The following is a 16,512-nucleotide window of genomic DNA, read 5'->3' on the forward strand; positions in this document are numbered from 1 at the left end:
TGGAAGTATTTCAGTTGATTTTATTTCTAAGTAAATGTATATCCAATGAGGGCATAATAATACAAGAACTTCATAATATGATCTTCAACCAGTGGTAATAGGAATACACTTACAGGGCATCTGATGATGAAATCAAAAGCACTCCCAACATTTCTTAAATACTGTTGAACTCATGGCAGGAGGAAGAGTATTCCCCATTTTTTTCCCCTTTTTTCCTCAAAGATAAGTTTTGATATTGCAAGCAAAACATATAGACTACTCTAAGCTTAATCTAAATATTCTCCTGTATTCAGGATGCGACAGAAAGCTTTGGGTTATAGCCATTTAAATCTTCCTTTGCTCTCCCCACGCTGTATCTCCAGTCTTCCCATTTTTCTCTCTCCCGTGAAATCGGGCGATCAGAGGCTGAAGAAAGAATTGCAGGTGGAAAGTTAAGAAATCCAAGACTGAGTGTAGGGTTTCCATAGTCAGAACACATCTCCAGCCTTAGTCCAGGGGTCCGAGCTGACCTTTAGCCTCTGTGAAGACTAAGACCAGAGCTTAGGGAAGCTACTTTAATGGAATACTTCTCCCAGAATACTGGTAGGGGATTCTGAAAAATGGAATCCTCATAAATAACACTTCCATGTGAAAGACTGCAACTTCATTTGAAAAAATGTTTTATGATGCTAAAACTTTTTAAAATATACAGCAAAATTATTGCTATGTTTTTTATGTTAAAACATCTTCTGTCTTTTATTTTACTGTAGTATTTTATATTGTCTGAGAAAATGTTAGGTTTATTATATATTCCTTTCAAATTTGGTGAAATATTTACTACTAATCTTTATTTGTTATAAACAATATTTAGCCTGTTATCTGTTGCATTTTACTGCAATTTACATACAATTGTGAGTGTTCATTTTGTGCAACCTTTCAGCATTATGCAATACGGCCATATCATTCCTCCATAATAATAATAATAATATAATAATAATAATAATAATAATAATAATAATAATAATAATAATAATAATAAATTTATTCTTGCATCCATCTCCTTGAAGGGGCTTGGGGCGGCTTACAGCTGGAACAAAGTGACTAAAAATATAAAACAAAAAGTACATCTAAAATAAAACACACATTGAATAAAACAAATAAGCATATAAAACCACAACTTAAAGCTCAGTTTATAATGACATTCATCAATCCAATAACAATTAGCTGTGGTAAACGTGGCCAGGCTGTAACACTAAGGCAAGGGATAAGTGCAAAACTATGACCATGAGACAAGGGCATGGAATGCAGTGCAAGGCTCCATAAAAATTATGGTCAATTGGGGCCTAGGCATTCTCAAAAAATTGTTTGAACAGGCAGGCCTTCAGGTCCCTATGGAAAGAGGACAGTGTGGGGGCTTGCCTAATCTCCCTGGGGAGGGCGTTCCAGAGCCGGGGGAGTCACCACCAAGAAGGCCTCCTTTCTCTTGTCCCCATCAACTGTATTTGAGATGGAGGTTGGAACAAGAGGAGGGCCTCCCTGACCCATCTCAGAGCCATCGCAGGTTCATAGGGGGGAATGTGGTCGCGTAGGTAGGCAGGACCTTCCAAATGTGCATCCTATCTTTTTCATGTGTATTTGGTTTAAGTGAGGAAGAATAAGTAGATGTTATATGTTGTTCTCAATCAACACTCTTTGGGAAAAGTTGCTTTTGCATGTTTCTTATCACACAAGTCCTTTCTCGCTTCATTTGGCATTCAGTAGCATTCACTGGATCTGTGGTATCTTCTGCACCATGATCATGCTTAATTCTTACTGCTGTGCTGTACCACTTCAGCAGATGGGTGCCTACATGACTGAATGTTCATTCCTTGTGGAAAGCACCTAACAAATTAGACAGTAGGGAAGACATTTTGATCCTGCATAGTGTAAGTTCTGACCTAGACTTATAAATTTCGCATACACACTCATGTACAAGTCAACTTCATGTATAAGGCCAGGGCAGGTTTTGGGGCCCAAATTATGGATTTTGATAATGACCCATGGTTCAGACCTTCCAAAAAAGAGTGAAAACATAGCTTTGGGTTTAAGCCTTTGGAGAACAATTGTATTGTGGTGGTGCAACAGGTTAAATTGTTGAACTATCAAATCTGCTGACCTAAAAATTGGCAATTTGAAGCCATGGGTCGGGGTAAGCTACTGCTGTTAGCCCTAGCTCCAGCCAACCTAGCAGTTTGAAAACATGCAAACCTGAGTAGATCAGTAGATACCGCTTAGCCATGAAGGTAATAAAGATGCCCATGCAGCCATGCCGGCAACACAACCTGTTTTAATCGGCTATGAGTCCACTTGGGGAGATATAGCAGAATATAAATAAAGTGTATTATATTATTATTAGATATAGAATTATGTACAATGACTTCTGAAATGGCCTGGATTATGATTTTGGATAGTGTGATTAATAGTGAAAGTAATATTTCTAAAAGTTTTAATGCATTTTAAATTCTATTTTAATGTTTATTGTAATTGTACATTGCTTTTAAGGAACTGTAAAGCTGCCTTGAGTCCCCTTTGGGGTTGAGAATGGTGGGGTATAAATACAGCAAATAAATACATAAATAGGTCAAGGGGGAAAATTCAATACCGCTTCCAGGTCAGTGAAGAATTGTGCCTGGCTGACACAAGCCTTCCCTTGCAGTTAAAGGAACGAACAAATGGCCCACTGCAATAGGGAAAGAGGGGGCACCCCTCAACTAGGAAATAAGCCACCCCCATTTTCGGAGGGATGCTGGGAGTTTCAATGAAAATAATCGAAAAAGGTAATGCTCCAAGCATTACCGATGGTGGGGTCCAGCGTTTGCATCTTCTATACCAGGCCTGGGCCAGTTTGGGCCCACCCTGGAGGTGTTTTGGAGCTTCAACTCCCACCATTCCTCACAGCCTCAGGCCCCTTCCTTTTCCCCCTCAGGCGCTTAAGCGAGGGGGAAAACTCCTCGAGGGTGGGCCCAAGTTGGCCCAGGCCTGGTCTACACTGTAGAACACCACTGGACTTACACCACTTGGACTAGCTCAATCCCGTTGAATCCTGAGAGTTGTAGTTTGGTACCAACACTCTTCGGCACGGAAGGCTAAAAACCTCCTTAAAAACTACACCTCCCATGCTTCCGTAGAATTGTGCACTGGCAGTTAAGAAAGAATCGAACCGCACTCTTCCTCACACCCGGAGACACTGGGGATATAGGACAGGAAGCGCCTCCTCTCGCGAAAGAGGCTTCCTTTCCCGGCCACTTCCGCTCCCGCTTTGCCCCGCCCACCACGGCCTCTTCCGACAGCTGCGCGGTGGCCTCGTCGCTGGGCTCGGAGCGTGAGGTGAGTGGCCTGCTTCGGCGCCCTCGCTTTTGGGCGGCGCTGCTTGGGGTTTCGTCGTGTTATGGCCGCCCTCCCGCATCTCCTTTCCCCAGCTGCCTCTTCTCTAGGAATATCCATGGCCCAGGATGCCGGGGATACCCAGAAAGGAGGCCCAATCACTCCGAACAGGCTCCAGGCCGGAAGCACCACCTGTGCAGTTGTTCCCGCTTGCAATGCATTCATGAAAGAGCCCTGCCAGGGGAGGGGATGACAGTTCTATGTTTTGTCCAAAGCTTTCATGCCAAGAATCACTGGGTTGCTGTGAGTTTTCCAGACTGTATAGCCGTGTTCTAGAAGCATTCTCTCCTGCCTTTATGTAAAGCCACATTGAGTCCCTTTCAAAGTAGAGAGGGGCGGGATAGAAATATCACAAATAAATAAATAATCATTGAATAGCCTGGCAGCTTCAAGGCCTGGCTGCTTCCTGCCTGGGGGAATCCTTTGTTGGGAAGTGTTAACTGGCCCTGATTGCTTCTTGTCTGGAATTCCCCTGTCGTCTTAGTGTTCTTTATTTACTTATTTACTTACCTTTTTAAATTGTTGTTTCTCTCAATATTATTATTTACGCCCACTTTCTCTCAAATGGAGCCCCGGTGGCAAAGTGCGTTAAAGCACTGAGCTGCAGACCGAAAGGTCCCAGGTACAAGCCCCGGGAGCGGCCGCTGTTAGCTCCAGCTCCTGCCAACCTAGCAGTTCGAAAACATGCCAATGTGAGTAGATCAATAGGTACCGCTCCGGCGGGAAGGTAACGGCGTTCCATGCAATCATGCCAGCCACATGACCTTGGAGGTGTCTAGACCTCCAACGGACAACGCCGGCTCTTTGGCTTAGAAATGGAGATGAGCACCAACCCCCAGAGTCAGACATAACTGGACTTAACGTCAGGGGAAACCTTTACCTTTACCACTTTCTCTCTCTACAAAAGAGGCTCAAAGTGGCTTATAGTCAAACCAAGCAGAATACAATTTGAAACCTAAATGGATACAAATATTAAAGCGGAATTAAATATGAATGGTATTAAGAAGCAAATAGTTTAAATCCTTAAAAATGGATTAAAATTTCTAAATCTATTTCTCTGAAGAATAGCCGAGTACAGCTAGGATGCTAAATTGATTGTATGGATCTCTTAATCAAAGGCTATAGCCATATTTTACTGACTCTATTAATAGAGGTTGCTTTTGTTAATTATATATGTCTGGTTTTATGTAAATGTGCTATTGATTTTATATATTGATGTTTTGCATTTTATGTTTTGTATGGCACCATTTTGTGCTATTTGTAAGCCACCCAAGTCCCTATGGGAGATGGTGGCAGGATATAAATCAAGGTTTTTTTATTTTATTATTATTACTTCAACATTTCCATACAAATTGCACTTTGCTGTTTAAGGCTTCTTTACTTTACACAGAAATATTTGTAAGTTGCTTATGTTTTGCATAGCACGGTGGTTCTCAACCTGTGGGTCCCCAGGTATTTGGGCTTACAACTCCCAGAAATTCCAGCCAGTTTACCAGCTGTTAGGATTTCTGCGAATTAAAGGCCAAAACATCTGGGGACCCATAGGTTGATAACCACTGGCATAGCAGAATACTGAGTCCTGTAGGCTTACATTATGGCTTTAGCCTTTCAAATCCATCTATATTGAGCTTTATATTGGTGTCACACAAAGCTCAATTTGGCATCTCTAGATGCACATACAGAAATCTGTTCAAAAGGGAACAAGGGGCCTTCCAGACAGGCCCTATATCCCAGGATCTGATCCCAGGTTTTCTGTTTTAAACTGAATTATATGAGTCTGCACTGCCAGATAATCTGGGATAAACAGAAAACCTGGGATCAGTTCCTGGGATATAGGGCCTCTCTGGAGGGGGCCTTAGTACATTGATCAGTTAGTCTTGGTTTATTTTCTACCACAAAATATACTTTTTGTTGACATGCTTTTAACTCCCCCCCCCTCTGTTTCCAGCAACAATGAATGAAGCAATCCCTGATCCCAATGAGAAGCTAATCGTCATCCATTCCAAGGTTCACAGGGACACTATTTTGGCTAACTTTGAAGAACAAAGGCGAAAGGATTTTTTGTGTGATATCACTCTCATTGTAGAAAATGTCCAGTTCAGAGCCCACAAAGCTCTGCTGGCTGCAAGCAGTGAGTATTTCTCAATGATGTTTGGCGATGAGGGTGAGATTGGCCAGTCGATCTACATGCTGGAAGGGATGGTGGCGGATGCCTTTGGGGCACTCTTGGAATTTGTCTACACAGGCTGTCTTCAGGCCAGTGAAAAGAGCACAGAGCAGATCCTAGCCACTGCTCATCTTCTCAAAGTGAATGACCTAGTGAGGGCATACAGCGATCAACAGAAAAACTGTAGTTTGAATGACACACTACCTGCCAGCCCCAATGGGGAAATTGCAGTTCCTTTCTTGGCAAACAACATGAAGGTTGAAGATCCACCAAAGCGAAAACGGGGAAGACCAAGAAAAGTGAAATATGTCCAAGAGGAAAAACCGGAGGCACCTTCTACTGAAGATGTGCAATTGAGAGAGAATAATTCAGTTCAGAATAAGCAAAATTTTATGAAAAAAGATGCTGTGGAGGAAGACAGAGAATCCAATGAAGTGATTCCTTTAAGTGGAGAAGTGAGAGAAGCTGAGCGTGCCTCCTGTTCAGATACAGTAGAGATTGTCTCCACTGAAAAAGATGAGAACTACGATCCTCTATGCCCAAGTGCACAGCCCAGCCAAAGTCGTTACAGCAAGCGTAGGATAAGGCGGTCGATCAAACTCAAAGATTATAAACTTATTAGTGATGAAAAGGAGACTGGCCTGAAAAAGAGGTCTGATGGGAGAAAAAAACGTACTGGATCAGAGGTTGAGTGCAAGGACTGTGGGAAACTATTTAAATACAACCAGTTTTTAGCTATTCATCAAAGAATTCATACTGGTGAGTACAGAACATCACTTTATACAATTTAATGTCAGGATAAAATATTCTATACAGGCAGCTATCTGTTACACAGGTTGAAATATTATTATTAACTGTAGGCATATAATTTTTTCAAATGTTCATAGGTAAATAAAGCTATGTAAATTTAAATAACACATGAAGTTACAGTATACCAAACATTTGTTTATACAGTCATCCCTCCACATTTGCAGTTTTGAGTTTCATGAATTTGATTATTCAGGGATTATTTGCTTCCTCTACCACTTCTCCCTGCACCATTTTATTTATTTACTTCACTTATAATACCGCTTTTCTCTTCCCGGATGGGGACTCAAAGCAGGTTAATAGAGATTTTAATAGAGATTTTGATAATACTGGTGTCCATCTTGAAATTGTCCTGTTAAGTCCATCTTAGATCTTTGCTCACTGGGAGAAATCAAACTAGCAGGGTTTCCTTCTAGGAAGTTTTTTCTAGTTCTCTCCTCTCTTGCCATCTATTTTAGTGATGGCCAACTTCTGTCAAAATAGTGACAGATTAACTTCACTACAATGTCAAGACTTTCCCTTTGTACTTTCATTGAGGCAGATCGGACTTCTAAGGTGAAGAATCTGCCAGATATCCTTCTAACAAGGAGGAGGGGAGCGCCTAATGGTTCTACAGTCACCCAATACTTTCTAATGTATGGATATATTTCTTTAGATACTGCTGCTAGATTTATATGATGGTCAAGAATGAATTGCTGTTTTTTGGAATTCATGCTATCATATCATTCCTTATATGAGTTTGTATAGCTCTATATTGTAAACCTGAATGTCCTTGACCACAGATTTGGACAGCTGGTTTTTATGCAGTCACTATTTTCACCATTTCGTTATCTTGGTTTCCTGCAATACAATTGGCCCTCCACATTTGCAGGTTTAACTTTTGCATATTTGATTATTTATGGGTTTGATTAATAAGTTCTCCCTAGAAATATCTAGGTCTCCAGGACAATTCTATGGTCAGGTTCTGGTAAAAGTTGACCATAGAGACACCTTGGAGGACATAGAGATAGTGTTTATTTGCATTTTTCCATTTTAATGGGAGTCCTGTGCCTATTATAATAAGTTAATTTGGACTGTCTTTGTTAAGTTATAGTTTGAAATGTTTTTTCTACCAACTTGAAATGTCTTAACTATTTGCCATTCACAGACCTGGTACCTTGTTTTTAGGGGATCGCCCGTTCAAGTGTAGTGAATGTGGTAAAGGTTTTTCCCAGAAACACTCTCTCCAAGTCCATGAGCGGATGCACACTGGAGAACGGCCATACACCTGCACTGTGTGCAATAAGGCTTTAACAACAAAACACTCACTCCTGGAACACATGAGCCTCCATACAGGTAAGTCAGAAACAGCTTAGCCAAGAAAACAAACGGAAGGGAGTAAGAACTGTCTAGGTCAGGCCAAGACCTCTTAGGGCCAACAGTATTTCTAATAGTAGAGTTCCTAATTGTTGTTGTGTGCCTTCAAGTCATTTCCAGCTTACGTTGGCCTTGAGGGAAATGTCTCACAGGTTGTTGGTTTTTTGGCAGAATTTCTTCAGAGAGGGTTTGCGCTCAAATTGCTGTTCCTGAAAGGCTTTATAGTAATATCTTTTGCTCTGAATATCTTAGCATCTAGTATTCAGGGCTACACAGTATTATATATGCTTAATAGCCTTTCTGATTATTTATCTTACCTGACAGTGATCCTTTTTAATAGTCAGCCTAATCGCATGCTGGTCACCACATCTTAAAGAGGAAATTTCATGTTAAGTAACATTTTAAGCTTAGAATACTATTCAGCCTTACTCCTTGGAATAAGTACTCAAAAACTGTCCAAAATGAATACTTTGGAGTAATCTTGCACAGGATTCTACTCCTGCACATCAAAATCTAGCTTTGTCTAACATTTGTTATATTTTTCTGTACTGCCTGCTATAGACACACGGCTACATTTGTTCTCATTTGTCTGAACTATCTCTCTGAAATCTTTTGCTGTTTTCCTTTCAGGTCAGAAGGATTTTACCTGTGATCAGTGCGGAAAATATTTCAGCCAGAAAAGGCAACTTAAGAGTCATTACAGAGTTCATACAGGTATAAGAAATTTAAGAAGGGTTGCATTTTCTTAAACATGTTTAGATTTTGGAATACTAATTATAATGAAGTCATGTATAATTTATTTACCAATTTATCTAAATTGAATACTTTTTAAAAACTGCAAGATACTTACTCAATGCTTCAAAAGTATTTGGAATGGCTTCTTCCTTTGGATTATTTAACAGGAGGCATGCACGGAAAGTTGTATCATAATACAAGGAAGTATTTATATATTCTGTATTAATTGGCAACACTGCTATTTATTGAATAAATGGTTTAAAAATTCAAGTCAGTATGATATTCTAGAGCTGAGGAAATATCAAAAGTGGCTTTGCACATGATGTGGAAGTACAGGGAGGTAGCATTTTAAAAATATATTTCCATAAAAACCTATGGACGACAGGTGTTTCTCTTGTGAGCAGTGTGAATACTATTTACATTTTGAGTGGCCATGCACTCCCTACAGGAGAGTGTACATGTTTGTCTTTTAACATTTCATATACACAACTGAGACAGAGAAAGAGCAGCAAAAGCTGGGTTGGGTTCCTGTTTTTATATTTCCAAATAGCTTGCAACACTTTTCTCATGTCTTTAGTAGTGCAATGTCAACATGTCTGTGTTACCTCTAGACATGTGTTTCATAGAAAAGATGGAAACAAACAAGCTTTATCCTCTTGATCCATAGACACTTGCATGGAATCATGGTGTATTGCTATCTTAATACTTTTTGTCATAACCCTTAATACAGCTATGCTGTGTTGGTAAGAAGTGTAAACCCAAATCTCTTTGAACACCAGAGCTAAAATTATAACTGTGTTAATAAATTTCATTTTAGGACCTAAAAGTGCACAGAAACTGTTGTCCCAATTACTAGGAAAGAGTATTGCTTCCCATTTTTAGCTTGCTTTGTTTGGTTTCTAAAGTAATATTTGTGTTTATGCTTTTATTATTGTGATCTGGCGTGACAGTCTGTTTCGCGTTCAGGCACAATAAAAAATAGGTAAAAGAAATCCATGTAGAGAAAACATGACACTACCTTTTTATTTTCATAATCAGGCCATTCGTTGCCAGAATGTAACCTGTGCAATCGCAAATTTATGGATGCAGCTCAGTTGAAGAAACATTTAAGAACACATACAGGTAATCACAATCTCATTTGTGTATTGATTTGCAAAACTCTATAGCTCATTTTCTCTCAGTCATGATGAAATCTCCCTTTGAAATTGCTTTGATGTAGGAGCTACCAATGTAAATACTGATGTCATGCTCTCTTGGTGTCATTGGGCTTCCAAGTCTTGTGAGGGGAGGCTATACTGTTAATAATATTGGACAAGTTCTCAGAAAAAGCATTTTGGACTCCTTGCATGTCTGTAAAACCTCCCAAAATTAAAGAAATGGGGAAACAGGTGTGTGTGATAATGGCAGCATCCGTACTACTACATTAACATCAGAGGACCTTGGAGCTACAAGAACAAGAGTCCCAATTCAAGGTGCAGACCATCATCTATAAAGCCCTAAACGGTTTGGGACCCACCTACCTTCGTGACCGTATCTCCTATCATAAACCTGCCCGATCTCTTCGATCATCAGGGGAGGCTCTCCTGTTGCCACTGCCTATATCTCAGACCCGCCGTGTGGGAACAAGGGAGAGGACCTTCTCTGCTGTGGCCCCCCGATTGTGGAACTCACTGCCCATTGAGATTAGGCAAGCCCCCACATTACTAGCCTTCAAGAAAGACTTGAAAACATGGCTCTTCCGTTGTGCTTTTGGAGAGTAACTACTATATACTTCTTTTCTGTTGCTCCCCTCCAACATCTATCCTCTAGACTGTACCACTATCTTATGACCCTGTTTTTTATTATAGTTTTTATTCTTATTCCTTTCTCACCCCGAGTTTTAACTTAGTGTTCATGTGACCCGCCCTTGTTTTTATGCTTACTTGATTTTGCGTTGTGATGTGTATTATTATCTATTGTATTGTTTAATGTGTTATGATGTGTTGTTTTTTGATATTTTGTTATATTGTATTGTTCTGGGCATGGCCCCATGTAAGCCGCCCCGAGTCCCCGTTGGGGAGATGGTGGCGGTGTTATGATTGAGCCTCATGGCTCTGTTACTGACAGACGTGGGCGTGTTCTTTTGAACATTTACTTTTGCCCCTTTTTGCTCCTAAAGGCAAAAACTGCCTGGCCCTTGTGTTTTACGGGCATTTTTGAGTTCTGTAATCTAATAAACTCTGTTACTTTGAATCTTGTGGCGTATAAATAAAGTTTTATTATTATTATTATTATTATTATTATTATTATTATTATTATTAAGAGTGATCTATCTCTAGTCCTTCCTTCTATGTATCTTAATACAGTTCTTAATTCTTGGTTCTCCACCTGATTTGGATAGACTCCCATAATCCCTGAGCCATGGTGACTGAAACTTCTAGGATTTGAAGTCCTGAATATCTGAAGGACCAGAGGTTGAGAGGTTGAAAATGTTGAAATAATAATAATAATAATAAAATGTATTTATTCCCCGCCACCATCTCTCATAGGGACTTGGGGCGGCTTACAAATAGTACAAAATGGTGCCATACAAAACATAAAATGCAATACATCAATATATAAAATCAATAACATATTTACATAAAACAAGGCATATAAAATTAACAAATGCAACCTCTATTAATACAATTAGTAAAATATGGCTAAAGGGAACAAAGGTCCTTTTTTTCTGATACCCTTTTACTTTTTTTGTAAAGCAATGGTTCCCAACCTGTGGGTCCCCAGGTGTTTTGGCCTACAACTCCCAGAAATCCCATCCAGTTTACCAGCTGTTAGGATTTCTGGGAGTTGAAGGCCAAAACATCTGGAGGACCCACAGGTTGGGAACCACTGTTGTAAAGATAGATGGCAGTAGGAAAAGAAGGCCCCTTAGGGGAAGCCTTGGTTCTAAATCTGCAAGACTTGAGCAGGACCATTGATAACAGGGTGATTTGGAGAGCTCTCATTTATGGACTCACCATAATTTTAAGTTGTCTTAATGGTAGTTAACAACAACAGCAATCCTTCTGATAGCCTTTCAGAATAGTCAAAGATATGATATCACTATTAATCTGTTTATAACCAGATTATGAGTTCTGCAAATGGAGATAAAGTAACATGTTTTGGGGAAAATATTTCTGTACATTTAGAGGTGCCTATCCTAACCAATGATATGCTAGCAGAAGAAAAATTATAGTGGGGTTGACTAAGTCTGTGCCTATTTTATTGTAATATTATTTAATAGTATTGTTCTGTTAACACAACTGTTCTGCAGTTATACTAACCAATAGGGGTGTTTTTTGTAGGTGAAAGGCCATTTACTTGTGAAATTTGTGGCAAATCTTTCACAGCAAAAAGCTCTCTTCAGACTCACATCAGAATTCACAAGTAAGTATAATTCCTCTAAGTACTGGTGCAAATTACAGCACCTCAGTCACTACAAACAGTAGACTTCCTCACAAACACGGTCCCACAAACACTGATAGGACTGTAAAATCAGAGGTATTAATTCCACCCATGGAAAAAAGAGGGGGGAAAAAACCAGAAATGGATGCAAGAATATTTTTCACTTTTGTGAAAAGATGCCAAAGGAGGTGAGAGGAAGAGGAATCACAAAGGGCCGACTCAAACTGTACACATTTCTAAATTTCCAGGAACACTATTTGTTCATCTCTTTTCCAAATGAAGGAGCAGAGTCCATAACAGACCTTGGGAAACTGCATATCGCTATATGAGTCCTGCTCCTTATTTAGAAGAGGGAAGGGCACAGTGGGCCCATGGTATATTTGAGCGAAAACTATAGAGTGCCTTACAGGCCTGCCTACATTGAGTGTTCTTTTGCCTATCTGTTCCTGCTTTGTAAACTAGATATGAAAATGTGGGCACAGTTTCCTATATGCTGTCACTTAGATGTACCATACTTTGCATTTAACTTGCCACAGTCAGCATTTGGCTCGGTGACACTATGTATCTTTCTTGTAAAAGTTCTGTTTTCAAAACAATATTGACTTATCTAACAAATTCAAAACATCTTCTCTTCCAGGGGAGAAAAGCCATATTCGTGTAGCATTTGTGGGAAATCCTTTTCTGATTCCAGTGCTAAGAGGAGACACTGCATCTTGCACACAGGCAAAAAGCCTTTCTCTTGCTCTGAGTGCCATGTGCAGTTTTCACGCTTGGACAACCTGAAATCTCACTTAAAGATTCACATCAAAGAAAAGCAGCTGCAGGAAGTAAATGGTGGTCCTTCTACTATTGCCAGCACCACCGCTGCCGAGGAAATAAGGAACATGGTTCAACTACAACAGTACCAACTCTCCACCTCTGGAGCCCAAGAGATCCAGTTGCTGGTGACTGATTCAATGCACAACATCAATTTTGTGCCCAGCCACAATCAAGGTCTCAGTGTTGTCGCGACGGATGGTTCCCAGAACGTGATGACAGACCATGCCGACAATCTTACTCTTCTTGCTCAGCCCCCACAGCAGCTGCAGAACTTGCTCCTTTCAACCCAGCCAGGACCATCAGGCCAAATTGGGAACATCAACATTGTGAGTGGCCAAATGACACCTGCCCAGGCCGAGCAAATGCATGTCATCACGCTCTCAAAGGAAGACTTGGAGCACCTCCATGCCACCCAAAGTCCGGCCGAAGTGCTTCAGATCGCAACAGGAGCATCTCACCCAACACAGCACTTGCAGGTGGCTCAGGAAGTTAGCCATTCGTATCGTATCAGTCAAGACACTGCCCTACCTCCCCAGATCAACAAAGAGTCGACTCAATCTGTACACATCTCTGAATCAGCTCAACAATCCCTGACTGTGGACCAGACTTCTTCCAATGATGTCCATATTGAGAGGCAGACTTTTTAAAGTACATTTGCTTCTCAGAAATGTATTTATTATATGCTTCAAAATATATTTATCAAAAGGTAATTGAGGTCTTTCAAACAAATTCTTATCAGTCTTCTTCTGTTATCTGTCTGTCTTTGCATTGTGGTATTGTCGTTTTCCAGCCATAACAACCATGAACACAGTTTAGCAATCCACAAAGCAGCACTATAAAGGTTTCCTCCTCCCTCCTTCCCTATTCCTTAAACTATGGTTTCCCATTATATTGAAACTTGGAAACTGATCTAAACTCTCAACACTTTGGCTTGCAGACCAGAATCTTAACTAGTAAAAAAAGTATGAAGGCTTTCATTCATTCTCTGTCCAAGGAACCAGGCTTTAGTGGACCAAGGATTTTATGTCTGCATTAGTGCACTGTCTGAAGGAGAAATCACGTTGCACTTAAAATAAAGCAGTACTGCTAGACATCCATGCAGAGATATTGCTTTTTGATTCACACTTGGTCTCTTCTTGTATCCTTTTCCCTAACTTTGCATGTTCAGCTACCATTTTTTTTTAATGCAAGATCTGATTCAGTTGAAATCAGGAAAAGTCCAAAGAAGTTGCCTTTCTTTCCCAGTGGGCCGTGTCGGAGATGAAATCAGTCATCTCAGCAATTGGATGTGATGTTGAGTGAGGTGTGTGCAAAGAAAGTGATAAGGATTGGCACACAAGGATAGAGCCGCAAGAAGTGCCCAGCCTTTTCAGCCACTCTTTTTAAGAACTAGATGTTTGGACTAGTACTATACTATGTGTTTGCAGTCAGCCCATGTGATGCTCACTAAGAAACCAGTCTTACCACCTGCATTCTTTGAAGCATTTGACAGTTTTTGTCAGATCTATTCTTTGTTAAAGCAGCAGTTTGGATCTGTACAATTCTGTTCCTTATGTGAACACCAAATTAAGGCATTAAATAATATATGGTGATTAGAATAAAGCTAGTAACAACCTTTAGTTCATCTATTGACTCCGCCATAAATATAGTTATTGCCAAATCATGCAAACTTCCTGTGCCTTAGCCGTTACACCTCCAACATGTGAATAAACACCTGCAATGCAACTGAATTATCCTTGAATGCTTAAGTGCTAGAAATAAGTACATTCAGAATCTGCAAACCACAAAATCACTTATTTAAGCGCTGTCATCATTTGCCTTGAGAATATGATAGATTAAGTGTGGATGAGTTGCTGATAAAGAATTTTTCAAAATTCAGACAAGTATTGCAAATGGCTTTTTAGAAGCCATATTAAAAAAATGCTTGATACACTGAGTTGTAAATGTTCTTTTGGGCATTGGAGGGAGAAAGAATGTTACTGAAAAGTAATTTTGGAAGGAAATTCTATAAGGCAGAAAAATAAAACGTGAAAGTTTAGCTACTAAAATTAATTTCTCTAAACTGATTATTCTGCTGTGGCTAATGGAGTTGCAAAAATAAAGTCAATAAATCTAAAAGTGTTATTTCATCAGACGTGAGTAAAAAATGTAAAGCTGCATATGTGTTCTCACACATAAGATGGAAATTTTTAAAAATAAAAACAGTAAATGAACTTATTCTAGTATTTTTGTCTGTGCAGTTTATCTGAATGCTTTGAATTCTACTGACTAATCAGAAGCTCATACAGTTTTAATATTCTTTACCGTCCTCATTGACAGTCAGATTTTCTCACTGTATACTTCCAACAAGAATAAGAGCCGGGTGCTCGTTTGTCCTAGGAATTATTGATCTTTGCACAAAATTAAAAATAAAAATTTTATTTCAGAAAATAACTTCTCAATCCAGATTTCAGAATGGATTCAATGTCACGTAACTTGCTATCACTTATTTGTAATATTGAAACATGCAAAGTTAGATGTAGCTTAAGCCAATGTTTCCAAAGCTATCTGAAGTAGACTGGCCAGTTTTTCCAGTGTATGTAAAGGGTATCCTTGTGTACTTTGGCTACAGTTGTTTCATTCTTTCCGAAAACCAGCACCTAATGGCTCATAACCACTACTGGTGTAAACAATCTACTGATAGGAGGAATCCTGAATCCCCCCAAAAGCCTTCTGTTAAGACTTAAGGACTGGTGAAAGAGTGGCAGAGGACAAGGGGGAATGGGGTTGAATCAAATCGAATTTTCCTGAGAACATAAAAGGAAGATCAACCAATAATGGGATGTGTGGCCCTCCAAATGTTTAGAGCTGGTTGAGAATTGCAGTCAAGCTCTAGGGAACATGTATTTCCCATCTCTGGACCAGACGTTAGGAATAGTTGTCTAAAAGTACATCTATACTGTAGAATTAGTACAGTTTGGCACAACTTTAACTGGCATTGCTTAGTCTATGGAATCCTGGAAGCAGTAGTTATACAAGACCTTTGGCTTTCTCTTCTAAAGATGACTAATGCCTCACCAAACTGCAACTCCCATGATTCCATAGCATTGAACCATTACCATTAACATGGAGTCAAACCGCATTCATTCTACAGTCTAAATGTACCCTCAGACAAATGAAAGTGAAGAGGTAGAAGAGAAATCAAACTGGAAGAGCAAATTGATAGAAACAGAAATGCATACTGCCAGCAGTTGCAAATATGTGAAAATGTGACATTTGGATGTGTGTGTATGATGTAATAACAACAACAATAACAACAAACAACTTTATTTGTATTCTGCCCTATCTCCCCGAAGGGACTCAGGGCGGATTCCAACCACAAAAAAGCCAAACATTCAAGGCCTAAATACAACAATAAATTCAAACATAATAGCTAAAATAACCCAACATATCCACCTGAATCTTGGGCAGTATGTCTCCAAGCCCTAAATAAATCGGGATCAAGGAGCCTAGTTGGCTTTCATATAAACCCAACCTACTTTCTTTGTGCATAGTATCTCACCTTAAAGCAGGACTGAGGTATGTGAGCCCCTCCAGATGTTGCAGAATTGAACACCAAGATTATGAACATCCGGAGGGCTGGAAGTTTCTCATTCATGCCTTAAACCTGCTTAATGAGCAGTATATCTGCTCAATAAAAGGTTTTCTGGAGACTAAAACTAGAAATATTGTATGTTTTGCAGGCATAATGTAAAATAAATAAGTATGCTTTCAATCAATGAGATTTTTTTTTGTTACTGCAGGAGAAACCTGTGCCACATAGT

At 39.7% G+C, this 16,512-nt stretch overlaps 1 protein-coding gene and 1 long non-coding RNA gene across 4 annotated transcripts; one reads left to right on the top strand and one right to left on the bottom strand.

Annotated features, from left to right (window-relative positions):
- Positions 1 to 4: 4 nt before the first annotated feature.
- On the bottom strand, positions 5 to 3,322 carry LOC134295692 (uncharacterized). Its single transcript, XR_010002325.1, has 2 exons — positions 3,031 to 3,322; positions 5 to 405 (listed from the first exon to the last, which is right to left on the bottom strand). It is a non-coding gene; the product is annotated as an uncharacterized LOC134295692 (long non-coding RNA).
- On the top strand, positions 3,204 to 14,926 carry zbtb24 (zinc finger and BTB domain containing 24). 3 transcript variants are annotated; one of them, XM_062969005.1, is made up of 7 exons: positions 3,204 to 3,345; positions 5,351 to 6,328; positions 7,544 to 7,711; positions 8,363 to 8,446; positions 9,506 to 9,589; positions 11,791 to 11,872; positions 12,528 to 14,926. In XM_062969005.1, the coding sequence occupies exons 2-7, from the start codon at positions 5,356 to 5,358 to the stop codon at positions 13,354 to 13,356; spliced, it is 2,220 nt and encodes a 739-aa protein (XP_062825075.1). In that variant the 5' UTR covers positions 3,204 to 3,345; positions 5,351 to 5,355; the 3' UTR covers positions 13,357 to 14,926. The 3 variants fall into 3 exon arrangements, with proteins under 3 accessions (XP_062825075.1, XP_062825076.1, XP_062825074.1); XM_062969004.1 differs by lacking the exon at positions 3,204 to 3,345 and adding an exon at positions 3,416 to 3,645; XM_062969006.1 differs by lacking the exons at positions 3,204 to 3,345; positions 8,363 to 8,446; positions 9,506 to 9,589; positions 11,791 to 11,872; positions 12,528 to 14,926 and adding an exon at positions 3,399 to 3,645 and having other exon boundaries at positions 7,524 to 7,659.
- The last annotated feature ends 1,586 nt before the right edge of the window (positions 14,927 to 16,512 follow it).

Source organism: Anolis carolinensis, chromosome 1, assembly GCF_035594765.1.
Source record: "Anolis carolinensis isolate JA03-04 chromosome 1, rAnoCar3.1.pri, whole genome shotgun sequence".
NCBI classification, from domain to species: Eukaryota; Metazoa; Chordata; class Lepidosauria; order Squamata; family Dactyloidae; genus Anolis; species Anolis carolinensis.

Bases quoted from the DNA above. Each gene is read 5' to 3' on its own strand.
- zbtb24 (XM_062969004.1), top strand. From the start codon at position 3,603: ATGTTTTGTCCAAAGCTTTCATGCCAAGAATCACTGGGTTGCT. The intron at 8,447-9,505 runs GTATAAGAAATT...TTTCATAATCAG, and splicing joins TCATTACAGAGTTCATACAG to GCCATTCGTTGCCAGAATGT. The intron at 9,590-11,790 runs GTAATCACAATC...TGTTTTTTGTAG, and splicing joins ACATTTAAGAACACATACAG to GTGAAAGGCCATTTACTTGT.